Here is a 27,746-nt window from a genome sequence, read left to right as displayed (position 1 = left end):
GAGTCCCTGGAAAGAGACCCATCACTATCCCCGCTCGGGCTCCTCCCGAGGCACAGTCCTTACCTCGTGCAGCGGGGGCAGGTGGCTCTGGAGGATCCATGCTTCAGCTCAGGAAGCCTCAGCCCCAGGAGCCCCTGCAGGAAGGAAAGACAGACAGTCAGGGTCAACTCCACAGGGCGCTCTAGGGGCAGCTCCAGAAGGAGAGGCTGGTTCTCAGTCACAGCTGGAATTAAAGAGCTGACCACCTAGGATGCCAAGGCCAAACGCGGAACAAAAGGAAACGCAGAGTCCAGTGTGGCCGGCCCCGGAGCCGACCCCAGCCTGGGAGCTGCTGGCAGGACTTGACCTCTGCAGCAGGGCTCACAGGCCGGACCCCTCCCTCCCCACACCCCCAGCCTCCTGCCTCGTGTCAGACCAGAGGCTGAGGACAGACACAAGCACGTAAGTCCCTTGCTCTTTCTTCCTCTTCCTCCAACTAAAACTTTAGGTTTTGAATGAAGAATTGTTTGCCCAGGATAAGACCACACTGACCATTTTCTTAACTGAGCTGGTCACGTGTCCCTGTATTTTCTCTCTTTTCTGCAGTTCTCATTTCCCTGCATGCTCTCAGGAAAACCCAGCCTGGGAGCAAGTGTGATTCCAGCTAAAGCATAGAAGGTCAGTTCCCTGCTCCCGAGGAGGCCACCCTGTTAGCCAAGCTCCCGCCTGCCAGGGTTACACCATCAGGCCTGCCCTGGCTTCCCGCAGAATGACCCAGAAGCCGCACTCTTCAGAAGCAACCTTCCGGTTCTCCAGCGATCCCGGATGACGCATCGGGGAAAAGCACAAAGGAACGGGTGGGATGACAATAACAGCCAGCCCTCACCCGCCACAGGCCTGCCCTCACCCAGAGCCACCTCTCCACGTCCTCCAGGACAAGACGTCGCTGAAAGACCCAGCGGAGCAAGGCTCAGGACCCCTCAGCAGCACCCCAGGTTACCAACCACCCGGGGAACCGCTTTAACAGAATTAACGGATGACCGCCTGCTTGGGCACTTCTGGGGACACAGCCAACCCGCTTCAGAACTGAGTGAGCCTCTGGGGCCCTTGGAAAACCTGCCATCGGGACAGGGCAGTTCCCGGGATAGCCCTCCGCTCTCCCTGCTGCTCACCACTCACCTGGCCCCGTCACTTAGCACCTATGATCTCAGTTCACCATCACGCCCCACGACACACAGACACACACACACACAGACACACACACACACACACACACACACACACACACACAGTGAATGTCCTGGGGGTTTGTCACCAGCGGCCATGCTAACACCGTTATCTCCATCAAAAGTCGTCAAGTGGGTACTCTGACTACTTTCAAATGAAGACACAAGGCTTGAAGGGCTTATGACACCCACCCGGGGGAGAGCCAGGGACAGTGTCTGTGCGAGAGGCTGGGACACCCCCCCCACACACACACACACCTGGGCTTGGGCTCTGCTCCTCTCTGGCCCTCTGCTGGCTGCTGGGGGCCCCGGACACATGCTGTGACCCTCTGCACCGCCATCCCCACCGGGAAGGTGTGACAGTAGCACTGTCAGGGCTGCAGGGGTGAAATGACGGGCACAGGTACCGAGGATGGCACTGGCACACAGCAAATACGCAGTAATGCCAGCTGCTGGCCTCTGCACGGCCACTTCCACCCAGCCTCCCTTCTCCAGAATTGGTACAGACACACTCGGTGGTCCCGACAGAGGATAAAGCACTTTGTCCTCCTGGATAAAAAAACTGAGTTTCATTCCCAATTACAGACAGACAGGCTCAGACCCCAGCATTCAGGAGGACAGGGTCAGGATCAGGACCCTACAGGGCTGGGGCTACGTGTAGTGGACGCCCCAGCACTGCCAGTGACCTCACCCACAGGAAGAGAGCGACACTGGCTCTGAGGAAACAAGGACAGAACCTAAAACGGCCGTTGTCACTTCAGTCAGCAGACATTCCACCAACATTGAGTGTGTTGAACAAACATGTCAGTTCTTTCCGTGACAGAACATGACTCATCCTAGTGTGAAGGAAATCACAATCAAGGCATGCACACGTGCAAACACACACACACACGTGCACATGTATGACACATCCCACACGTGACAGGCTATGCATGGCAGTGGCAGTCGTGCTTCCTCCCCAGTGGCTGGGTGTGCAGAGGCCACGGGAAGAACAGGATGTGGACCACAGACGCGCACTGGCAGGGAGCATTTTCTCGGGGGCGCCATCCCCCAAGGAAGGAAATCCAAACACTCAGACGTGTATTTATACACCTATGAGCGCTGGTGTGAATTTCATCTGAGCCAGGCCAGCAATGACACGCTGCAAAATGCATCTAACAGATCAGTAACGCTGGAGGCTTTAGCTAACGCCAGTCAGGGAAGGAAACCCCAGGGGCTGGTCTCAGCACTGCACCGGGGCCTCCCTCCCAGGCCAGCCAGGGCCCCAGGCGCATGGGGACAGCACAGAGGAAAGGTCCCCCAGGAAGAGAAGATAACTGAATTCTGCAGTCTTCAGAGGAAACTGGTATGGACAGGCCACCTCTGTGTCACCTTACATTCTCACCACAGACCAGTGACTAGAAATTTTTTGTTCCCACATCTGCTCAAGACCATATGACGATGGGAACCCTGAGTGGCCAGAGGGGCGTCAGGTTCAGAGCAAAGGACCCTCTGTGCTGAGCAGTGTGACCTCAGCACAGGTCCTGTCCTGCGTGCACCAGGCGAGTTCAGACCCGGCCTGAAAGAGACGTCCTTCCTGTCCACAGACACGCTGGTCACGTTTCTGCCGGAATTTGTTCCAGAACACGGTCGGTCCACCAGCGTGCTGCATCTCACAGCCACGTGGCTTTTTGTGTCTTAGAATTCTATTTTCTGAATCGTAGTGTTTACTCATCTTCAGTCCTTCTTTAAACCACATCGTACATATCTCACTAATACTGTTCCTACTTAAAATGCAAGGAACAGTCAAACTACCTTCTCATTTTCCCACTGACAACACAGGGACACAATACAAGCTTCAGGCATCTCGTGCTTTCGGCGGGTCCTGCAGGTCACGGTTGCTCCGCTCACAGAGCCCCTGCTGCCTGGGCCCTTGCTGTGTTAGCCGGTCACCCTCATGCCAGTGCTGGCCTGCCGTCCGCCGTGTGGTGAGGGAGCCCAGAGCTCTAGGGCCAGCCCGCGGCTGTCACCACATGGCAGGGCTGGGCCGAGCGGGGCCTCTGGTGCACGGTCTGTGTGCCGGGCTGTGTGTGACTGTCGGGCAGACAGGTGACAACACTCACAGGCTGCTTTCTGTGGGAAACTGCGCTCTGAAAAGCTGACACACAAACACTGGATCCTGCTTCTGGACTTCACGGCACAGCCGGCCCACGTCCTACACACGCGCGTACGCTCACACACCACGGGACAGCTCAGCAACCCCGGAGGCAGCTTCCCCGGGCCATCAACCTGGAGCACTGGCCTTGGGATGTGCACACAGCAGACTCAGGGTGGTGGGAGGCCACTGTGCCCAAGCCTGAGCCCGGGACAAAGGACAAGACCCGAGACAGGCACAGGACACAGCCGCACCTTGGGCCGGGCTGTCCTGCTCCTGTGTAAGCTTCCTAATGAAGGCCGTCAGCCTGTGCTCGCTCAGGTGTGGTTTTAGAGGAAAGGATGAGACGGTGTCACCCGCCCTGCTGGAGGCTGTGGCTGCACTTTGCACGTCTCAGAGACCAGGATCCCGGAAACAACCCGACTCTTCCCTGCAGTGCCATTTCCAGCTTCGGGGGCCATCTGCGCCAATTTGTAAGGACAGCGCGGAGGGGGGTGTGCAGGACGGTTCTGAGTAAGGGCTCAGCGTGGTTCAGCGTAGTTCACGACCACAGAGCAGGCTGAGCTCTCGGCCAAGGCCCGTCCCACCGAGAGGCAGCAGAAAGGACTGAATCCACAGAAGCAGCACGGTGCCTGGTGCCCTCAGGGGCCATACCAGTTAACAAGGGACACGGCACAGCTGCTCTTCCTCCCTGCTCACCGCTGCTGAATGCGGCGTCCCACACGCCCACGGCACTGGGCTGGGCCCCCAACACCCACAGCCGGCCGTCCCGTTGTGCTGCTCACGGAGGTGGGAGGTGGGAGGCGGTGCCCCGCTCAGGTGTGTGCTGGTCCCAGGGCCACAGGAAGAGGGTTGGGGGGAGAAAGCGCAGTCTCCTCTAGGACTTCCAGGCACTCCATTGCCTCGCCTGCTGCTCTGTGACCGCCGGGGCTTCAGCACCAGGTATGGCAGTGACTGCTCAGCAGGTCCCTTGTAGGGACACTGGGGTGTCCTGTGTCTGTGTATGTCTGACTGCACGACACTCTGCTCACATCGGACGGGGCCCACGCCGTGAGACCTCCTTCCCTCCGCTGCCCACTCCCGAAAAGAAAAAAATAAAAGCAAAGCAAATGTATCCCATGACAACAGTTACTGGGAACCATCCAGTCAGCAGCTGTTTCCAGCTCTTCTCCAAACAGCAGGAGTCAACGCGCTGAGCTACCTGGGCAGGTGCGCTCACCTGATGGAGGCTGGGACTGGAGCCTGCAGGGCAGCCACGCAGCACAACGCAGCCTCCACGCCCGCCGGTGCCCTGCCTCCTCTGCTGCGATCTTTATAAACCAGCAGCACAGCCCCCTGACCTTTCCCACCTGGGCAGTGTGTGTGTGCATGCATGTGTATGTCTGTGCCTGCATGTGTACACGTGTGTACGCGTGTGTGCGTGCCTCCCTCCTCCTTCCTGCGCACGCTGGGTCTCTGCTCCAGGCTATAGGAAAGGACACACCTCTTCCTCAGAAGTGTGTCCTGTGGAAAATGGCAGCCCTGGGGCTGGGTGAAAGGAAATGTCACCAGCCCCAATTCAGGGCCTGAGGAGACAGACCCCTGGGCCACCCTGGGATGGAGGGGCACCCCAGGGACTGGAGAGTGGGCACTGGGGGGCATGGGACAATAACAGGATGGGACAGCACCTAGAGGAGCAGAGGAGGTCGCAGGGAACTCTGGTTTGGTTAAAAGTCTAAGGAATGAAACCTCAGAGCACTAGACGAAAGTATGGATAAGGACAGGTCTGACCAACCCCCCCACCCCGCAGCCTGGGCACCCCCCTTTCTCTCCCCCCCCCCCGTCTCTGCACTCCTGCTCCCTCTCCCAGGTCTCTGCACCCCTGTTCCCTCTCCCAGGTCTCTGCACCCATGTGAAATGATTTTATCTGTATGTCTGTCTGCCTGTGTGCTGCCCTGTCCACTCCCCAGAAAACCCCCGACTCCAGGACAGGAGCATGTCACTACGTTGGGACAGAAGAAGGGAGAGAAGAACAATGCCTGCTCAGCCCCTCCAGCTGTGCCCACCCCAAAGAAGACTGACTCAGGATGGGTGCAACCCTGAGCCCCCCAGGCACTGCTCCCGTCAAAGGCTGCCACTGCCACCTGCGACACAGGGGTCCACAGAACCAGAATGCACGCAGGTGAGCTTCGGCTCCCAGCCAAATCACACTCTGTACATTTAGAGCTGAAAAAACACCTGCTGGATTTTTTATGTAGGGCCTATAAATCAGGAATCAAACCCAGAACTATACCTGACACATGGTCCACTTTCAAAGAACATTTGTGGGAGGGAGGCAGGTAAGGGAGGGAGGAGAGAGGAAGGGGAGGGAGGGCAGAGGAAAGTGGAAAAAAGTGGAAGGGAGAAGGGGGAGTGAGGGAGGAGAGGGAAGAGGGAGGACGAGGGGAGAGAAAGGAGGGAGGAGGGGGAGGACAGTGGTCAGCTGCTGGTCGCACAGGAGCTCCAGGCAGCAGCAGACGCACCCCCCTCGCTCCCTGGTACACATTCGCCTCCCACAGAATCAGCCGCCCCTGCCTTTTGGAGCGCAGGCCCCACCTGCTCGCCGTCAGCCCCGATCCTCCTCAGCTCAGACTCATGTCAGCAACACAGCGTCCCGCTGCCCTTTGCAAGCCAGAGACTCACAGAGGCCAAAAGCTTCCCCAGCACCAGTGTTTTCCCTGGAGATCTCCGTCAAGGAGGCTGCATCATCCCAGGGCACAAACACAGGTGTCCACACTCAATCTGGTCCGAGAGTTTTTCCCAAAAACTCGAAACCACCCACACAAAAGTACAGTCCTGCTCTGTCCTGGCCTCCCTGTGACTCCCACGTCATGCCCTGCCCTGTCCAAGGGCAGGTACAGAGCAGACCACAAATGGGTCAGCTCACGACGTGACCAAGGAGGTGGGCAAGTCCACACGGAGGCGGGAGTAAAACCAAATGGACCCAACAATCAGGGGAGGGAGTGCGGAGGGCGCAGAGGGCAGGAAGCAGGCCAGTGCCAGCGACTTCATGCGACAGCCACCTCCAGCTTTCAGGCATCCTTACAGACAAGATTACCGGCTCGGAACCCAGAACGTGGGAAAACAGGCTGCAGTCTGACTCTGCCTTCCTTGCAGGGCACCTGCTGTGCCCCTGGGGGCAAGGTTGAGGGTGACAGGCCGACTTTGGGCAGGAGTTGGCAGGACTTCCCGTCAGAGTGTAATGAAGTGCTCCCAGGGAGAAGGGAGGGCTCTGTGCCATGTGACTAGGAAGTCAGAGCCAGATGGAGCCACTGTCCCCCCAAAGCATGGAGCCTTTCTCCCTCTCACCTCAGTCCAGGGGCAGCCTGGCTACACCTGCTCCCTCCCTCCAGGTCACGATCCCTGGGTGCTGGAGCAGCCCACACCCCCACCACTGGCTGGGGCCACCCCACGGCCCACTAAAGGGGGTGTCCCAAGAGCACAGGAGTCACCTCCGCCCACAGTTGCTCCAACTGCAGTGGAGGCAGGGACTCCCCCAGGAGGAAGGAAGGAGCACAGGGCCAGGACACAGCAGGGCAGGCGCAGGGAAAGCCTCCAGGGGAAGGCCGAGGGGAGGCTGCCAGGCTGGACAGGGACCAAGGATGGAGGACGAGGTGGTGCCTGCCGTGTGGACCTGCCACCCACCACCCCACCTCCGGCCAGGGCAGGGCCCTGCGCTTAGCTCACAGGGGACCCCCAGAAGGGTTTGCTCGGGACTGATGTGGCCAGAGCTGCCTTTTAAAGGTCATGCTGGCTTCAGGGTGGACAGGGCATCAGCTGGATGGTGGGTGTGCCCAGGAGGATCCGGGAAAGAGCCGGGGCTCGTGACCAGGACGCTGATGAAGAGCAGGAGGCAGCCAGGAAACGGCCAGCGACTTCCGCGGGCTTTCCAGGGGTCCTCACCACGCCCTCCTTTCATCAAGCTCCTTCTAGAAGTTAGTCCCCTGGCACCTTGGTTAGTTTCTGTATAGCTCACAGCTCACTGCCCCACCGCAGATGCCCCTGTGTGGCCGCCGTGGACCAGACGGCCCTCCAGTCTCAGCCCTCCACTCCACAGTCAGGAGGGTGCCTCCAACGTCGGCAGGTTCCTGTGAGACCCCCTCCCCCTCACTCCCAACACTCCTCAGGGTCCTTGGGACCATCGGAAGGACACTCATCGGAAGCCCCGATTCTGATCCCCAGGGTCCCGCTCATCACAGTTTCTGACCCGGGCCCCAGCCCATGCAGCACGCTTGTGAGAACAGAAAAGCCAGCCCTGCCACATACAAGTCTATGAGGACTGCTGCGTGAACGGCCTCCATGACAGCACCCAGCACCTCTAAGGACTGTCACCCTCAGGCTCATGGGACCGTGCCTGGTGCCTCAGCACTCACGGTCTGCCCTCAGCACAAGCCCCACCAGCCGCCCCTTTCATCCAACGCGCCTTCACCCTCTGGTTCTGAAGACGGGCGTCACCGGCAGCCCTCCAAAGCCTGTGTGTTCTCTCACAAGCCCACTGAGTCTTAGAGTGGAGCAGGTGTGACAGACCGTCCAGACAGAAAGCCAGCAAGGAAACATCAGCCTTAAGCAACACGGTAGGCCAGGTGGATTCACAGACACAGACAAAGCATTCTACCAAACGCAGCAGGACACGCATTCTTCTCAAGTGCGTGTGGAACATTCTCCAAGGCAGTTAGACCACAAAACAAGTCTTAATAAATGTAAGAAGACTGAAATCATATAGAGCATCTTTTCCGACCATAATGGAAGCCAATCACAAGAAGAAAATGGGACAAGTCACAAATATGTGGAGATTAAACAACATGCTACTGAAAAGCCAATGGGTCAATGAAGAAATTCAAAAATACCTGAGACAAATACAAAATATCAAACTCAAGGGATGTAACAAAAGCAGTTCTAAGAGGGAGGGTCATAGTGATAAATGCCTAATCAAGAAACATCTCAAATGAACAACCTGATTTTACATCTCAAGGAACTAGAAAAGGAACAAATGAAAACCCAAAATCAGTAGGAGAGGAGTAACAAATATCACAGTGGAAATAAATGAAATAGAGACTAAAAAGACAATAGAAAACATCAATGAAACTGAGAGCTGTTTTTTAAAAGATTAAAAAAAATTACAAACTTTATCTAGACTCACCAAGAAAAGAGAACAATCAAATGATTAAAGTCAGAAATGAAAGCGGAGCCATTACAACCGATGCCACACAAATACAAAGGACTGTGAGAGGCGACAACGAATAGTTACACACCAACAAACTGGACAACTTAGAAGAAATGGATCAATTCCTAGAAACAAACAACCTACGAAGACTGAATCATGAAAAACTAGAAAATCTGAACAGACCAATTATTGAGATTGAATCAGTAATCAAAAACCTCCCAAAAAACAAAGTCTGGGAACAGTCAGCTTCACTGCGGAGTCCTACCAAACATTTAAAGAATGAACACCAATCATTCCCAAACTCTTCAAAAAGTAGAAGAGGAGGGAACACTTCCAAACTCATTTTACCAGGCCAGCATTGCCCTGCTACCAAAACCAGACAAGGGTGTCACACAAAATGAAAATTACAGTCCAATATCCCTGATGAACATAGATGTAAAAATCCTCAGCAGAAAATTACCATATTTCCCCTAAAACAAGACCAGGCCTTATATTAATTTTTGCTCCAAGAGACGCATTAGGTCTTATGTTCACGGGATGGCATATTTTTTCATGTACAACAATCTTATTCAAATACAGTCATGTCATCTTCTTCTGGAACATCGTCATAATGTACTAAATGCGTCCATCTGGCTGACGATCTTAACTGGGGCTTATTTTCGGGGAAACACAGTAGCAAACCACATTCAGCAGCACATTGAAAGGACCTAAGGATCACACCCCACAGTCAGGGGGGTCTGTTCCGGGGGTACAAGGTTGGTTCAATATCTTCAAACCAGTCACTGTGATACAGCACACTGACAAAATGAAGGATAAAAATCATATGATCATCTCATTAGATGCAGAAAAAGCATCTGACAAAATTCAACACCGTTCATGATAAAAACTCTCAACAAAGTGGGCCTAGAGGGAACATACCTCAATATAACAAAGGCCATATTTGACACGCCCACAGCTCACATACTCAGTGGGGAAAAGCTGAAAGTTTTTCCTAAGATCAGGAACAAGACTAGGATGCCCACTCTCGCTACTTTTCAGAGTAGACTATCGGAGTAGAGTATCGGAAGTCCTAGGCAGGGCAAGTAAGCAAGGAAAAGAAATAAAGCAAATTGAAAGGAAGAAGTAAAACTGTCACTATTTGCCGATGACATATTATTATATATAAAAAACCCTAAAGACTCCACCAAAAATATGTTGGAACTAATAAATGAATTAAGTTCCAGGACACAAAATCAATATACAAAAATCTGTTGTGTTTTGATACACTAATGATGAAGTACCAGAGAAATTAAGTAAATAATCCCTTTTCCAACTGCGTCAAAAAAAATCTAGGAATAAATTTAACTGAGGTGAAAAATCTCTATACTGAAAACTCGACAACACTGATGAAAGAAATTGAAGAACACGAATAAATTGAAAGGTATTTCATACTCATGGATTAGAAGAATTAATATTTTATTAAAATACCCACACTACCAAAGGCAGTCTACAGATTCAATACAATCCCTATCAAAACTCCAATGGCATTTTTCACAGAAACAGAACAAACAATCCTAAAATGTGTGTGGAACCACAAAAGGAATCTTGAAAAGAAAAACAAAGCGGGAGTGACCACGTTCCCTAATTCACACCATATCACAAAGCTACAGTAATCAAAACAGCATGGGACTGACATGAAAATAGACACAGAGATTAAGGGAACAAAATAGTGGGCCCAGAAATAAACCCACCCTTATTTGGTCGATTCATTTCTGACAAAGGAGCCAAGAATATCCAATGCAGACAGGACAGTCTCTTCAATAAATGGTGCTGGGAAAACTGGATATCCACGTGCAAAAGAATGAAACTGGACCCGTCTTACACCTTACACAAAACTGAACTCAAATGGATTGAAGGCTTGAACATAAACCTGAAACCATAAATCTAGAAGAAAACAGGTGGTAATCTCCTGGGCATTGGTCTTGGTGATCATTTTTTGGATTTGATGCCCAAAGCAAAGGCAGCAAAAGCAAAAATAGACAAGTGGGATGACATCAAACAAAAAGCTTCTGCACAGAAAAGGAAACCAACAAAATGAAAAGTCATCCTACCCAATGACAGAAAACATTTGCAAATCATGCATCAGACAAGGGGTTAATGTCCAAATATATAAAGAACTCAGACTACTCAACAGCAAACAAACACTCTAATGAATAGATGGGCAGGGGACCTGAAGGGACCTTTGCTTTTCAAAGAGCACACACATACGACCAACAGAAGAAGATGCTCAACATCACTACTCATCAGGGAAATGCAAATCAGAACCACAGTGAGATGTCACCTCACACCTGCTAGAATGGCTATTATAAAAAAAAAAGAAAAAGAAAGAAATAGCAGCACGGTGAGAATGTGGAGAAAAGGGGACCCTCAGGCACTCTTGGTGGGATTGCAAACTGGTGCAGACACTATGGAAAACAGTACAGAGTTTCCTTAAAAATTAAAAACAGGGCTGGCCCGGTGGCTCAGGCGGTTGGAGCTCCTGCTCCTAACTCCTAAGGCTGCCGGTTCGATTCCCACATGGGCCAGTGGGCTCTCAACCACGGGTTTGCCGGTTCAATTCCTCGAGTCCCGCAAGGGATGGTGGGCTGTGCCCCCTGCAACTAGAAAACAACAATTGGACCTGGAGCTGAGCTGCACCCTCCACAACTAAGACTGAAAGGACAACAACTTGAAGCTGAACGGCACCCTCCACAACTAAGATTGAAAGGACAACAACTTGACTTGGAAAAAAAGTCCTGGAAGTACACACTGTTCCCCAATAAAGAACTGTTCCCCTTCCCCGATAAAATCTTTAAAAAAAAAAATTAACAATAGAACCACCTTATGACCCAGCAATTCCACTTCAGGGTATTTATCTGAAGAAAATGGAATCGCTATGTCAAAAACATAACTGCACCCCCATGTTCACTGCAGCATGATTCACAACAGCCAAGATGCGGAGGCAGCCTAGGTGACCATGGATGGATACAGAAGAAGTGGTCCATGTGGACAACGGAATGTTAGTCGTCAACCAAAACGCAGTCCTGCCATTTGCGATGGAGGGACCTGGCAGGCATTGTACTGAGACCAGTCAGACAGATAGACAAATACCACATGATCTCACTTACATGTGGGATCTAAAAACAAACAAAACGGAGCTCACAGACACAGAGAACACACTGGTGGCTGCCAGAGGCCAGTGGTGGGGAAATGGGGAGAGGGGCCAAAGGTACAAACCCCCCTTCTACAGCCAGGTCCTGGAACAGAAGGGGCAGCAGGCGACCACAGCCGACCACGCTGTGTGGCAAACACCAAAGTTGCTCAGAGAGTAGATCTTAAGTGTCCTCCCAGATAGGACACATCCCCGGCCAACGGGAAAGGGCCTCTCCTCAGAACGTGTAGACTGAGCCCTGCTCCCGAGCAGAACCATCCTGCTTACACCTCCTCGGGACAAAACTAAACTGGAGCCGTCCTCAGTCCTTCCTTTCATTCTCATGTCTGACCCGTCAGCAAACTTGTCAGCTCCACCACCTTCGAAATCTAACCTGAATGTGATCAGGTGCCTCGCTGTCCCGCTGCCCGCCCAGTCCCCGCCGCCCGCCAGGTCCACACGGCCAGTTTCTCAGCCTGAGCTACTGGAAAAGCCACGCAGTGGCCTCCCTCCCTCCCTCCTAGCCCCTCTGTGACCTGTTTGTTCTCAGCACCACAGCCAGGACTGCTGCCCACGTGAAACGAGTGTCAGGTCTGCTCACAGCCCTACCATGGTTCCTGCCAGTCTGTTCCCTCCCTGAGGTCCCACAACTGTCTCCATCACTCCAGCCATGGGCCTGCTTGCTGCCCAGATACACCTGCACAGCCCTGCCTGCCCTGGGCCTTCGCACACGCTGTCCCTTCTGCCCAGGGTGCGACTTCCCTGGATATCTCGCACCTTCTGTCCATCTCTACTCACCTGTGACCTTCCTAGTGGGGCCTGGCCTGGCCGCCTAGGCAGCTGCCTCTCGCAGCGCAGCACGCAGCCTGCGTCCTGTCCATCTCCCCACACTCTCACCATCACCTAAGCAGCAGCTGCTTCTCTGTGACCGTCTGCCCTGGACATCAGGACGAGAGCCCCAGGACAAGGAGTCGTCTGGGAAGGTCACTGTCTCGTCCTGGTCCCAGTGCTCGGCACCCAGGAGACGTTCACTGTGCACTGTCAAGTTTAGAAACCATTTCCCGATGTGTCCGTGCCCTGTCACCGCTTGTCACATGACCACACATTTCTTTCCCATCTGTAAAGAGGGTGTACCTAAGTTATTTAAAAGTATGAAAACTTGATTTTAAAAATGTAGGAGAAAAAATGACACTGAACCCATTTCTCAGGGTGAAACTGAAGCCTAAAATGATGGTGTGAATGGTGAACCTGTTAGCTTCCTGATCCGGAGCTCCAGGGAGAAGGTGTCCGGGAGCCCGTCCACAGCCGGAGGCAGACGCTGACTCATGCAGCAAACAGGTGCATGCCACCTCGGCCTTGGAGCCACCCCAGGAACAGTGTCAGACACGGGAAGCCCCTGTGATTCCAGGTGGGCACCTGGCCCCTCCTTCCCGGAGCGCACCTTTTCTCCCACAGCCCACACCAGACGCCTTCCAAGCCCCCAGCCTCCTCCTACTGAGAGACTGATCTCACCTTGCTCCCCGACCTGCGATTCATTTCCCAGACACTTCTGTCGGGCCAATGTGGCACCTTCCATCCTTTCTGTGAAATCACGCGAGCCGAGCCCCCATGTCTAAAGGGTCCTTCCTCCAGGAGGGACAGCCCCTGGCAGCAGGCCTGCTCTACCTGCACTCTCCACTCCAGAGGAACTCTGTACCTGGCTTGGACACACGTGTCCACGCAGTCCTTGGGACCTCCAGCCTGGCCTCAAGTGCCAGCTTCCCCATAAAGTGACGCCTTCTACATGACACAGGACAGAAGCTTCGAGAGGGGGCATTGCTCTGCAAGGCGGCTCTGTAGAAGTGCTTCTGCTGGCTGAATCACAGAACCCATGCCTGTCACATTGGCCGAAGCTTCTCTGAGGAGCAGGCAGCCCTGGGGACGTGAATGAATGCCCCGTGGGCGCTGCCCACCACAGTGCTGAGTCAGCGCCAGAACAAAACACAAATCAACTTTCTTATCACTGCCGCCGCAGGCGAGGGCTGCCAGCCTAGGAGGGGAGCCCTGTTCTGGGAGGAACAGGCCGCCTCCCCCACACTGCGCCCTCCCCGCTGCCTGATCCAACTGGCCAGGCCAGCTGAGACCTGCAGCACGACAGTAAGAAGACACACGGAATCCTTCCCGCCAGAGCTCAGGCTTAGGAGCAAAGGCAGCGCCTGGCAATGGGATCACCATTCACTCCCCACTCGCTGGCTTGCGTCTACACTGGCCCCACAGGCCCCGACCCCGACCGCCCAGCACATGTGCTACACTTTTAGGCCACTTGGACAATAGGCTGAAGGACGGCTGAGCCTGACCCCATCAGGGTCCAGCCAAGTGACTGCACTGGAAACCAACCACACCCTTCCGAGGACCTAGGCCTTGCAACCCCCAGCTTGATACGGTCACTCAAGTGGGCATGAGGGCTGCATTACCAGAAATACTACTTCAAGTCAGTTTTCCCATGTTCCTGCACACCGGAAACCAGGCTGAAGTCACCTCGTGTTTTCCCATCAGAGAAACAAGGCGAATGAAAGAATAAAACAGTAAGTGTGCATAGCACACTTCCACCAAAACGTAATTCCTTGGCCTTTCTTGTATGGTCAGCTCTTAATTATCCAAAGCAATGAGAGAGAACACAAGTTCAAAAATCATATATGTATGTGACTTGGAGTCCAAATGTCCACACTGCTTTCTTTAAAAATAATAGCAATGACTCCCAAGGGTAAAGGTCTGTTACACCCCACAGCCAGATAACAGGCCTGCGGCCCAATCAGAACAGGAGCCCCCCTCAGCCCTGCCTGCACCCTGGGGGTCCTGACACCTGGCTACTGGGAGTTTTCAGTGTAGAGTATCCAGGCGTCCTCAACCACTCCTTTGTGTTCTTCACACATTCCCCACTCAAGAGTCAAGATGTTGGAGCCTAGAGCGTGCCACCAGGTAGCCAGTTTGTTTCCATAGGAACACGAAGCCTCAAGGCCCAATGGGAACAGTGTAACACACAGCCTTCTCCACTTCTGCCTCTCACACAGCCACCCCATGGCTGTGACAGCTTTGACACTCTTTAAAAAGTAACTCCTAGTATCAGAAGGTGGTTCATGGAAAAGTTTTAACCTAAAATCATTTTTGTATTTTAAGTCTTTCATACATTGTTTAATAAAAATATAAAACATCAACAACCCCCAAATTGCCCTTCCTACTAGCAGGTACGCATTACTTTAAGGATATGAAGAAGAACAGGAAACAGACGAATAACACTCATGCCGGTGACTGGTCATGTTTATCATCGAGAGGTTTTGAGAATTCACACACAAAAGCAAATACAGAAGTGAAAACAAATTCTAGGCCTGGCAATTCTGGAAAGGCTGAACTGGGGCTGGAATGAGGGGTGTGATGGTGGGGGGTGGGGGAGGAGCAGAGAGGGTCCTCCGCCAGCGCGGCACCTGTGCCTTACCTGTCCCAGGCAGGGCCCACTCAAGGCCACCACCCGTCAGACAGGTGGCGCACAGCCACCCCGAGCTGGCCCTGTCCCACAGCCCCACAGAAGCGTCAGGGCTCATCCCTGGGACCTTGTCAAGGTTCCCTAGACTCAGAATTGCCCTCAGTACTGCAATGCCCCTCGTTCTTCCCAAATTTCACTTCCCGAAGGCTTAACTGAGAGCTGGGACCCACCCTACCGCATGAGTGTGTGACCCCTGTGTTCCCTCCTGTCCTGTTTCACTCCACTTAACCTTTCCACCTGTGCCAACTGTGAGTAACACGAACTAAACACTCACATTCTCTGAACAGCCCGAGATCTGCATTTTCGTTGTAGCCTTTCTGTCAGGCCTCGTGCAATGAAAAAGTAATGGATCACGCAACTGGGGGCTCTAATTTTTCAGGATGAAGATTTTCGAAACTGTCACTCACACAGCAGAAGAACCCCAATCACAGCGTATGTATTCTGCTCTAGCTCATGCAGCACATTTTAGCTCAAAGCACATTTTCATACAGCTGCGTTCCAGCAGTTTCTAGAGCAAGCTGAAGTTCTGCAGGATAACCTGACTCACCCGAGGGGGACTGTTCCAGAACACACCCCAGGGCTCCCAGACCCAGGCCCCTCACACAGAGGCCTCTGCCCAGAATTCTCAGAGTTTTCTTCTAAATTCACCAGAAAACCACTGCGGAGAAAACGTGAACGACGAAATATCAAGATGATGAAATTGGTAAAACTAGAAAGTCAAGCTCAACTTTTAAAAAGCTGTTCTGAATTTCACCTCTTCCCTAATTGTCTGTAATTCCTTTGGAGAAGCTAATCAACCGTGAAACAGCACCTGAGACCAATGACCTTTCTTATTGTCAAGAAATCATGGAAGTCTGGGTCTCACTATAAAGTCGCTGTGTACCTACCTGCAGATGCTGGCCACTAACTCACATCCCAGGGCCAATCAAATAAATGCTGTGAGAGCTCAGGGGGCAAATTCTATTTTTAAACCACACAAACAGTAAATCTCACCTTTCTTTTCTAATAAAACTTATTTCCTATAAAAGATCTTCAAAATATATGCTTAAGCAATACATGAACAGTGAAAATGTTCTCTTGCAGTGTTCTACCTGGAGGGAAATATTAACTCCTCACAAAATCCAGACTAGTGACAGCTACTTAACTTACTTTGGGGCTCAACTAGAGAAAAGAGTAAAAGCCCATTGTACTTTGAGTTAAAGAGAATTTTTACCTGTAGCAAAAGCTAGTAATTGAAATGAATATTACATTCCACCAAATACGTTTGCTCGTTTCTCAGAACATTCACATCCTAGGTATTAAAAGCCAAGGCATTTACTCCGATGGCTACAACGCTGGAGGGTCCCACAGAGGGGAGAAGTGCCCCCAGGTGGGGATGAGCCAGGCACCAGCTGACAGTAGCCACACACCTACTTCAGTTTCCTCAACAGAGGTAGATTCCGGTGAGGGAACCACACCCGGTTTCTGAAAGTAGTAGTTATCTTCATCCTAAACTGGGCCAAGGACTTTTGCCTTTATCGGAAAATATAAATTACGGCTTCCCACAAAAACACAACTCATTCCTCATCCAACTTCAGCGGGATCGGGTTTACTCTAGCCTCCAGACCCTGCACATTGCTGACTCTCCTCGGAGTCTCGGCCCCATCACCGTCATCCCCGGGGGACAAGGGTACCCCACTGAAAATGGGGGGCTGCTCTCAGGGCCTGACTGAATTCTTGCACTGTCTACGCCGGGGCGAACAGGGGCCACCTCGCGGGAGCGTGGGGCTGCTCGTGGCCCCGTTACCTGCACTATCTGGGGTAGGAACATGGGGGACGCCGCTAAAGTTGGGGACCTGCTCGCAGCTTCGTTACCTGCACCGTCTGTGCTCGGGGGCAGGGGGCACACCGCTAAAGTTGGGAGCTACTAGCAGACCCAGTACCCAGGAGAAGGGGGCACCACACTGAAGTTGGGGGCTACCCCGGGCCCGCGCTCACCGGGCGGGGACCCCGGCTTCTCCCCCACACCCTCAGCCCCCGGGCCCGCACTCACCCCGCGGGGACCACAGCCGCCGTCCCTCCGAGCGCCCCTCTCCCCGCCCCGCGTCCGCCGCCCAAGGATGCTCTCCGGCCCCGCCCACGGAGAGGCAGCTCCACCCCCACCTCATGATTGGCCGGGCCGGACCGTACAAGGAGCCCATTGGCTGCAAAGCCTGCTCGTTCCTCGGCCACGCCCGACCCTCGCGCCCGCGCATTCCTGCGAGGCCACGTGGCCGCCCGCCTGGCCCCCGCCTCTGCCCAGAGGCCCTCCGGGCCGCGCACGCGTGGGCAGGGAGCGCGCGCACAGCCCGCGAGCACCGGTCCTGCCCCTGCCGAGCCCTCCCGCTGTGCTGATCTGGGCAGGGGGCGGGGGACCCCCCCCTCCCCGAGAGCGTCCGCCCTTCCCTCGGCGAAGCTGCCCTGCCAGCGGGGGCCTTCCTGGCTCCTCCGAAGGTCAGCTGCCCTCGGACCCGCCAAATCTTGGGCGTTTGGAATTGCACCGATTTCACACATTTCAGAGGCAATTTTTAAAGCTTGCCTCTAACCGGAAGTACACATTTTTCCCGGGCACCTTTCCAGTGAACATCAGCTCTAGAATTCCATAGCTTGGAAGAGCTAAGAGGCGATGGAAGAGGCAAGAGCTTCACCTGGTTCTGTGCTTGGAGCGCACGGAGCCGCTCAGCCTAAAGCGTGTGCACTGGGCCCGTGTGCGCGTGCGTATGCGCGTGCGCACGTTTGCGTAGGCTTCGTCCTGCACAGAAGCAGGTGTGCGGGGTCCAGGACGAACAACGGGCTGCCCTCCTGTGCCCAGGGGCGTTTATTTACTTTGTAATTTAAAATGGAAACAAAGTGTTGTGATAGTTGCTACTAAAGGGAGAAACGTTAGACAAAAGCATTTTTAACAAGAATACAAAGAAACCAAAACGACAACTAAAGAATGTTCCATGTTCCTGGGTCAACACAATTAACAGATGTATCCACAGATGCTAGGCCCCTCTCCCTTCTGCCCACATCTCTAATCTAGAAGTTATTTAAAATCAGAATTGTAGAGATCGCTAGTCCTCTTCACTTGGCTTATAGAATAAATACAAAATAGCTACATGTCACAAAACTCATTTAAACATTAAGCACTTAAAGATCCCATACTCTATACAAGTTCTTTCCTGCAAATGTTGACTAATGTAAATCATAGCTAACGTATCAAGGTTAGGAAATAAATAGTAGCGATGGTTACCTTTTAGCAACACTTAACTATTAGCATTTGCTCATTTTATGAAAATGGACAGAGCTACTTTTGAATACTATTTCAGACCTGTCTTAACAGCACACAGCAAAGATACTAGAGCATGAATCAATTAGGAAAGATGCTTCCTCTCAGTGTCTTTAATATCAGAAAAATTATTTCTGTCTCTACTCCTAGGGTTCTTTGAGTATCTTATTCTAAGATCTTCTACCCAGACAATCATCTTAATGGCATGGTCAGCAACGATAAAAAAGGTGAACAGAACTCATTCTAGTTTGCCACACCAGAAAATCCTGGTACTTGTTAGTTTTCTGACCACGCAGAGCAGAAATAAGAAAATACATGGAATACCAGGTATGGATTCAGCAAGGGATCAAGAGTGAATTTGGGGGATCCTATTTTGGTTTCTGACACTTACAAAATCGTGTGTGACTTATACACATCTCTGAGCTTCCACCTGTCCATCTAGAAAATGTGACTAATAATATCTAGATCATACAGAAGTGTAAAAGGGAGAAGTATCTGAATAACCCACTGTAGTGCCTGGCCAGAGCAAGTGATCCATGAGCCATAATAATAATTGGGGCCCATCTTTTTTTCTTTTCAGAAGAAAGAAAACATATTGAATCAATATTTCTAATAGATGGTTTACATATTCGTGTTCGAAAACTAAAGAAGCTGCTATCATGTCGCCACTTTTTACCATGAAGTCGTGTCACTTTTGGACCTGTGACATCATAACTACATGTACAGAGTGCGGCTTCCACATTTCCACAATGGCTGGATTGAGTCCCCAGGCTCAGGGCCACAAAGGACCAGGACCGCTGGGTGGGATCACAGGGCAATAACGCCAGGTGGGGCTGGGGCCCAAAGGACTCTGATTGGTTTATTCAAGTGCTCTTCACAGATGTATCACCATTCTCTGCAAACCCTGATGTGGCCCAAGTTGGGAATTTCCATTCTGATTCCCTTTGACCCATGAGATATTTAGAAAAATGAGGTTCAATTTTCAAACATTTAGGGGATTCTGGTTTTCTTGTTATTACAACTATGGCTTGATTCTAGACAATCTGGTGAGCCTGCTTCAATCCCTTGAAAGTCTCCCCTGAAAAAAGAAGTTCTCCAGTGGAAGGGAGCGTCACCTGGAGCCTGAAAGCTGCAGCCCCCACCTCGGCCTCCCCTCCTCCCGGCCTGCCTTGCTCCCAGACTGCCTAGGCGGCCCCCACCTCCCATAGCCAATCCCTCACAATGAATCTTACTGTCTGCTAGTGCTTGCATTTCTCTGTGGCCCTGGCTGGTGGCCCTAGAATTGAGATGACACCCTAAAACAGAGAGCATGGCTCACAGATGTGTGAACTCCACAGACAGTATTGCCTGGTGTGCACAACAGGCTTTGGAACCTGACATCCAGTCAGGTCTCTGCTGACCGGCACGCTGGGCCAACTTGGACAAGTCACCTCCTACATGAGCCTCAAGCTTTCACTGTAAACAACCTTCATGACAGTCCCAGCTCGGTGCCCTTGGTGTGAAGTGTATGTGCACTAGGGGCACATACTTCCTGGCACTCGACGCACAGCAAGTTGGAGTGTCCGCTAACGTCATGCCAGGGGTCAAGGGACTGTCATGTGATGTGATGGAGACTAGTCAGCAAGGGACCTCACCACCCCAGTGCCCTCGCTCAAGGTTCCCGGTGAAGCCTGGGATGGCTGATGTCCTGGGGCAGGGCCAGGCTTCAGACAGGAGAGGCCTTGGGCACCGGACACGCGTGCTGTCTGTGGAGGCAAGGTCCCCAGATGCTCACGGCTGCACTTACAGAACTTGAAAACCAAGGGGCCACCAGGCTCACCTGTGTCCCATCTTCAGGCTTTCAGCTGCAGGTGGAAATGTCATCTGGGCCCCCCAACACTAAATACAGAGCTGGACAGAGGGCATGTGGGGCGAACGGCAAACAAGCCGATGCGCCAGCATCTCGCGGCCGGTCCTCCCCTCCTGGTCAGGCCCCGCTCAGCCTCTCCTCCTGCGGGTTCTGTGAGCCTGGTGCCGCCTGGGCCCCTGCCCACTGCCTGCTGCCCACATGCACTGCACCTGCTCACCACACCTGGCATGCGGTATGGTGAAAGCACTCACCAGGAGACAGTGCCAGCAGCTGTGGGCCACCAGGGGACATGCTTGGCGACAAAAGGAGGCAGCAGACATTTCTGGGACAGCCACGCATGGAGCAGCACATCCCGCCTCCTGAGGACAGAGTTCCAGACACTCACTGTGGAGGTCACTCTGCAAACCACTCACAGTTCATTCTGCGTGCGTGTTCTTTTCCACTCAGCTGACCTTTGTGTGACTTTATGAAGTTCAAAAATGAAACAAAACAAGCAACATGAACACCACTTGAGAGTCTGGCAGGACTGGCTTCGGAACGGTGGGGTCCTAAGTACAGGGGGTGATGGTGGTGACGGTTTCACAAGTGTAGACAGATATCCAGATTCACTGAGTTGCACCCTTTATCCCATGCAGTGTATCGTGTGTCAGTTATACCTCAACCAAACTGTGAAAGCCGAGGAACTGGGCCATGAGCAGCCTGGCCTACAGAGCCCATTACAGCCTCCCCGGCTCCCACACAGGAGGCAGAATTTAACCCTTGCATTCTCCTGATTTTAACCCTTGCATTCTCGGGGACTCCAGTTACATGCTCATGTGTAAGACACAAATAGGTTTTAGGATCCAATAGCTATAACCAGTTCCCACTTATGTGACGGCCCCGTGCAGGGGGACAAGTGTTCGCCAGCGGGGACTACCATGAATCCACCATCTGTGGGACATGAAACATCCCCAGTGTCTACCTGCTAAACGTCTCCTGCTGACAACAGGACAGTTGTCCCCAGTGGGGGACCTGAGTTCCTGCCTTTGCTCAGGCAGGTGACCTCCTGGATACTGTGATTTCCCAGCCCTCACAAACTTTCTTGCGCATACAACACCTTTGCAAAACTTTCAGGGAGAAAACAATAGGCAGTTATTTCCAGGGAAAGACTTGCCCAAGACTGGGACGTGGTCCTGGAGGGACAAGTAAGACACGACCCAGCTACCCCCCACCGCCGTGGAGCTCACCTCCCTTGACTCCAAGCTCAGGGGTGGTCTGGTCCATGAGCAGGGCTCCCGGGAGACTCCAGCACCCACATTCCCACAGCGCTGGTGACCACGGATCTGCACCTTAGCCCAGATGGCCTGCCCCCCTCCAGGTGAGGGTCCAGTGGGCCGTGTCTGTGGAGGCCTTGATCTGCCCAGAACGAGCAGTGCTGGCAGTGCTGGTGGGGGGAGGGGAGGGCCTCGAGCTGCGTTCGCAGGCGGCCTGCCCCAAACAGTCCTACTCCCCACACCCACCCCTGCCCTCAGACAATGACACGTGGGGAGAGGGGGAAGCAAACAGATAAGACGGGGAGCACGAGGAGGGCGGGGGACACTGTGGCCCTTCAGATGGTCCTGCCATCGGGTGGGGGAGGGAGGACCGTCCCAGCAGGACACAGGGACCCTTTTGTTCGCTTGCAACAATAACTGAGCCGTTTTTTCTTGCTCTGCTCCTTCTCCAGTGGGCGGAGAGGAGAAGGGGGAGCTCTCAGGGGAGAAAGCAGCTCCCCAACTAAGGAGATCAGCACAAATGCAGGGAGGCAGGATGGATAAAACACCGAAATTTAAATGACTGGCATGCAGGCTCCCCTGGGGCCCAGCAGGCTGAGGCACAGGGGACGGAGGGTGACCAGAGGGTGGTGTCTCTCTTCACACAGGCGCGGACCACACGACTCTCTCCCTCCCTTTTCCCTCCTCCCTTCTTCTCCCCCCTCCCTCCTCTTCCCCTCCTTCCTCCTCCCCTCTCGCCTCCCCCCTGCCTCCCTCCCTCCCTTCTGCCCTCCTTCTCCCTTCTGTCCTCCCCACACCACCTCTCCTCCATTTGTACCAAGCTTCTGGCAGAACAAAGTTTGGGGAGCTGGAGCTGGGAAGGAATGTCAAAAAAGGGACAGAGGGAGAGGATCCTCCCCAGTGATCTAGAAGGTTCTTTTCTGCTCCTGCCCAGAACAAGCTCTAATTCTCAGTGCCTCGGAGCACGGAGTCTTCAGGGCCTATGACAGACAGCCAGGAATGTGCAGTGATTGGAGGAGCGCCAGAGGGAGGCCCGCCCCCAAACCTGTGTGTGGACACTCGGAGGGGCGGGGCAGCAGGGTGTGGAAGAGGCTGAGCAGCTCCGGCTCAGCAGCGGACCACCTGAGGGCGGTGCAGGAAGGGCACAGCGAGGCCGAGGCCGGAGGCGGGAAGGGGCATGCGGGTGGGGCTCAGAGGGGGGGCGCTGAGCTGGAAGACAGGGCTGAGACCAAGCATGGCTGCAGCGACCAGATTCCTGCGCTTCTAACTCACCCCTCTTCCCGGGCTGCCCGCCCACCCGTGGGGAGTGCGTTTTCTCTGGTTCATTTTCATGCCTCAGGCCTTATTCCAACCTTGACCAAGCACACCGCGCTGACCACCACCGCTTCCCTCTCCTCGGCGTGAGGCTGACTCCCATGTTACTCAGAAATACTGAGGCGGAGGGTGGCCTCCTCTGTCCCCCGTCCACACCCACAACACGTTGTCCTCGGCTCTTATCTAGGGATGCTATGACCCCTGTGTCCCCGCTCCTGCCACCTCCTGCCACCGCTCAAGGCCATCTCTGCGGCTCTGCGCTCCACTTCCACTCCCCAGTCTATCTTTATGTCAGTAAACAACCAGGCCATTCCTGAGCCCGCAGAGCCCCGCGCAAACGTCCAGGCCCTCGCGGTGACTGCAGGCGGTGCTGCCCTCTGACCCAAGGACCCGCTTCGGAAATTCTCAACTAAGGGGTGTCTGCAGACTACCAAAGAGGCTCCCTTTTGTAATTCTCAACTTCCCTCACTGCCCCCCCCACCTTTCCCAGCCAGGCTTTTGTTACACGTGACGTAATATGGAACACATCTACCCGCCCCCAGTTCCAGACACCGAGCTTCTAAATGCTGTGGAACTTCTTGGGGGACAACAGTATCTTTTGTTCTAATGAGGTGACTCCTGGATGGGGGCCAGTCACCAGAAGGACAGGCCAAGATTAGAAGCTTGGAGCTTTGAGCCCTAATTAAGCCACGTCATCCAGAGACGGGACAGGGGCTGGACATGGAGTCCGTGATGGGCCCTACCCTCGGGAGGAAGCCTCCACGGGAATCCACAAACCACGGGATCCCAGGAGCTTCCCAGGAGCTTCCGGGCTGGTGAACGCCTCCCCATGGGGAGGATGACACACCCCAACCACAAGGGGACACAGCTCCCGGTCTTGGGACCCCCCCACCCCCAGACCTCACCCTGTGTGTCTCTTCATCCAGCTGTCCTTCTCTGTCCTTCACCATGGCCATTAATAAGCTGCTATATACAGGGGTTTCCCTGAGCTCCGTGAGCCATGGAGCGCAAATGAACCAAACCTGAGGAGGGGTCAAGGGGACCCCTGATCTATGGCGATGGTGAAATGAGCAGGTGACAAGTGGGTTTAAGGTGGGCATCTGCAGTGGGGACGGGGAAGGCAGTCTTTTGGACAGATAGCTTCAGAAGTGAGTTAAATCGTAGGACGTCCAGGAAGGCTTGCTTATTGTTGCCCCCCCCCATGTGGTGACCCAGTGTCAGAAGTGAGGTGCTCTCCTGAGAGTAAAGGAGAGGCCCGGGAAATAAACCCTCAGGAGGGAAGAGCTGGATTTTCCCTCCACAGCGCGGCTCCAGGGGGCTCTCCTAGCACCCCTCTCACCAGGGAGCCCGCGGGGTGTCCCTGTGGGGTGGGCGGTGCAGCGCCCTGACTGTCCACCGCGCAGAGGGGGCTGGCCTGTGGGTCCCGGCGGGGGAGCCAGTAGGTGGTTAGGTCTGCGTTAGGGTTGGGGTGCAGATGGTGACGGGGTCGGGTTCAGGCTGACGTTGGGGTGTCTCCTCCCCACCCTTCCCTGGGCACTGGGCTTGGGTAGACGACGGGGAACATTCTGTTCAGAGTCGGCCGGATCCAGAGGGCCGTCCTCACCCCCAAGCTCCACCTGGAGTGGAGCAGAGTCGGGGACACTCCGCACATGCGCTAGGAAGAGTGTCCCGGTGAACGCGGTGCGGAACGAGGGTAGGAGCGGTCTGTGGCGGCAGCAAAGACCCGAGGACGCGCCCCGGCGCACCGGGCAAGCCTTCCCCCCTGCGCGTGCTCTACCCAGTCCCGGTCGCCCGGCGTCCCCGCGGGTCTGAGTGGCCCCTCTGCCCCCTGAGTCCCCAAGGGCCGGCTGTGCGCGGCTCTGCGACCGGTCTCCGGACACGTAGGGCGGGGCGCACGAGCTCGGCCGGGACGCTGACGGCCCAGCACGGCCTCTCGGTTGTCGGCCCTCAGGACACACTGACGGTCCTGGACGTCCCCGCAGGCGGCAGGAGAACCGCGGGGGACACACAGGGCTCTGGACACAGGCGGCTCCTGCAAGGACTCCTGCCTGCGGCCGCCCGGGAGACCACGGGGAGCAAGCTGTCGTCCCCGCCTTAGCTCGGACTCCGGGCAGCCCAGGGACCCGGCTCACCGTCGCGTCCCCCGTGGGGCCCCGCACGGAGGCGGCGACCCCCCCACGGTCCTGGGCGGTCCGTCCTGGGGACCCCTAAAGACGCTCCGCTCCGGGGACTCTGACGCGCCTCCTGGCTGGGTCCCGCTTCCGAGGACCAGACCCCACCCAGTCCCCAGCCCTCCGATGGCTCCACCTCTGCTCCCTCCTGGCTCACCGCGGTGCCCTGCGCTCCGGGTAGGCCCTCGGCTCTTTCCCTCAGTCCTCGGCCCTTTCCGCCGCTACTCGGCCCTCCTGCTCAATATCAGTTCTTTCCGTCAATCCTTGGCCCCATCGTCGACCCTCGGCCATTTCCGCCACCACTCGGCTCTGTTCGTCATCAATATTCGACCGTTCAGCGATTCTCCGTCCTTTCCATCACCGTTCGGCTCTTTCCGTACACAGTCGGACCTCCTCCTTGCCCCTCGGCCCTCTCCGTCCATATACAGCACTTTGGACACGCTCCACCTGGTCCATCAATACTCGGTTCTTTCCGTTGCACCTTGGCTCTTGGCCTGGATCCAGGAATCTCCCCGAACACGTTCAACTATAGTGTTTCCCCGAAAATAAGACCTAGCTCTAGCCGGACAATCAGCTCTAATGCGTCTTTTGGAGCAAAAATTAATCTAAGACCTGGTATTTTATATTATTATATTATATCATATTATATTATATTATATCATATCATATTATATAAACTCAGTCTTATAGTAAAATAAGAGCAGGTCTTACATAAAGTTTTGCTCCAAAAGACGCATTAGAGCTGATTGACCGGCTAGATCTCGTTTTAGGGGAAACACGGGAGGAGATGCATCACCCTGCTCCGTCATTGTCCCAGCCCTTACAGGTCTACAGCTCCAGGGGCCCCCGGCACACTCTGGGGCTGGGGTTCGGGTTACAGGGACCCGACTCGATACCCACGTGACCAACACCTGTAACCCAACCTAGTCATTTTCCCTCTTTCCGATAATATCCATCGCTTTTCGTCTTTTTCCGTCACCCCCACCTGTTTCCTACTCTGTCCGACCATCTCCGTCAACTGCCTCATTTTCCATCTTTTCAGTCCCCTTCCGACCATCTGCAGCGGTGACTAGTTTCAAGGCTGAGCTGCTGCCCCTGAAGAGGCAGCCCTGGCCCCGACCCCTGACCCCAGCCCCAGCCCTGACGCCCCCCACCCCCCGACCCTGACCCTCGACCCCACCCACGACCCCAGCCCCCAACCCCTGACCCCAGCCCCTGCCCCCCCGCGGGCGGTGTGGCGCAGAAGGCTGCTCACCCGAGAGGAGAGGCGGTGTACCTGCGACCTGGGACGCCCTGTCAGGGACCTGAGGGCCGAGTTCCCGCTGGGGTTCACAGCGCTCGCCCGCGTTTGCTTCACCGGCTTTCCACCGGGAGCGCGGCGCCTTTGCGGCGCCTTTGCGGTACGAGGGGCCAGTCCTTCTCCCAGCCCGCCCCTTTCACTTTGCTGATGGCGCAGCCCCTGCCTGACCGCTGGCTTTTGCTTTTTTTTTTTTTTAAGCAGTCAGATTGATCAATTGGTCTTTTCTGTGAGGCTTCTCAATGTATGACGTACGTGGAAAAACCTTCCCTATTCTGATAATACAAACTTTATTCCTCTATTATTTCTACAATTATTTTTGTTTCTGTTCATCTTTGGTCCAGCTGGAATTTGTATGTTTCTAAGGTGCGAGGTAGGGAGCTATTTTCTTCCTAGATGACTACCTAATTTTCAGGACCATTCACTGAAAACATCCCTCTTTTCCCAACTAGTTGCAATATTATTTAATCTTCTACTGAAATCATGTGGGTTTTTAGCTCTGGCTGGCGTGGTTATTAACCCGTCTGTGAACTCTCGCACCAATACCAAGGCACACATTTTTCACACGTGTAAGAACTCTGAGTCGGGATGCATCTAACAAGTCACAGAAGACGGGCAGTGTTTTCTTAGTGGTACATGCACCGATGACGCACCTGACAACAAACAGGGTCCTAGAGCCAATGGAACAGTCATGACTGTGGCTTTAAAATGCCCCACTGCCTCGTAGCCCAGCCACACATCAGTACTCTGAGCACATAGAAAAGGCCGGGACACTTCCCCACAGACGATACTCTTCTTAGATGATTTAAAGGCTGTTTTCCATCAGATGGTCAACAAGTTTTGCCTACTTGTGTCTTTACTTGGAATCAACTTGCTGATACCAGGTCCACCTGTTTTTTGTAAACTCGCCCAAAGAAAGTGGCTCCCGAATTGGGAGCTGCAGGACAGTGAAGGCCAAAGGCCCCCAAACCCCGGGCCCAGTGGCCCCTCACACAAGTCGTCCTGGAACTGCACTCTGAACCTGGCCGAGCAGGGGCTCCACGCTGGGCATTACCCTGAGGGTCTGGATCGCCACTCCTACCCGGCCCCTCCACTGAGGACACATTTCGACCTGCTGGAGGACCTGGCTTGTCTTCTCTGGAGGGAGGGCCGATGCCCAGAGAACAGGGCCACGCGGTGCTGCTGCCATGCCCTCCCAAGCCCCAGCCCCCGCTGGCATCAGGCCCTGTGCACTGGCCTGTCATACCCACCATGTGTTCCCTGGCTCCCAAACTTCACCCGGAACGCCTCCATCCCTGGGGGACTTCCTCAGTCCGCCCTTCCTGAGTCTGCAGGAGGACTTGTCTCTTGACTGCCCTCCCTC

The 27,746-nt window shown here is 54.2% G+C and overlaps 1 protein-coding gene across 8 annotated transcripts in view; it reads right to left on the bottom strand.

Annotated features, from left to right (window-relative positions):
- Window positions 1–26,360, bottom strand: part of ARHGEF10 (Rho guanine nucleotide exchange factor 10) — a 118,075-nt gene extending 91,715 nt beyond the window's left edge. For 3 of the 8 annotated variants that reach the window (XM_033104368.1, XM_033104376.1, XM_033104374.1), the window contains exons 1-2: window positions 17,243–17,315; window positions 64–134 (exon numbers count right to left, since the gene is read on the bottom strand). In XM_033104368.1, the coding sequence (XP_032960259.1) occupies window positions 64–100 (37 nt within the window). In that variant the 5' untranslated portion in view covers window positions 101–134; window positions 17,243–17,315. Of the gene's footprint in view, window positions 1–63; window positions 135–13,202; window positions 13,222–15,757; window positions 15,869–17,242; window positions 17,316–21,574; window positions 21,730–25,243; window positions 25,452–26,341 lie in introns of those variants that run through there. The other 5 variants (XM_033104369.1, XM_033104372.1, XM_033104370.1 and 2 more) reach the window with 5 other exon arrangements.
- Window positions 26,361–27,746: the final 1,386 nt, after the last annotated feature.

The sequence above is a fragment of the Rhinolophus ferrumequinum genome, chromosome 4, assembly GCF_004115265.2.
Source record: "Rhinolophus ferrumequinum isolate MPI-CBG mRhiFer1 chromosome 4, mRhiFer1_v1.p, whole genome shotgun sequence".
Classification (NCBI taxonomy): Eukaryota; Metazoa; Chordata; class Mammalia; order Chiroptera; family Rhinolophidae; genus Rhinolophus; species Rhinolophus ferrumequinum.
This window is presented reverse-complemented; position numbering and strand designations above follow the sequence as displayed.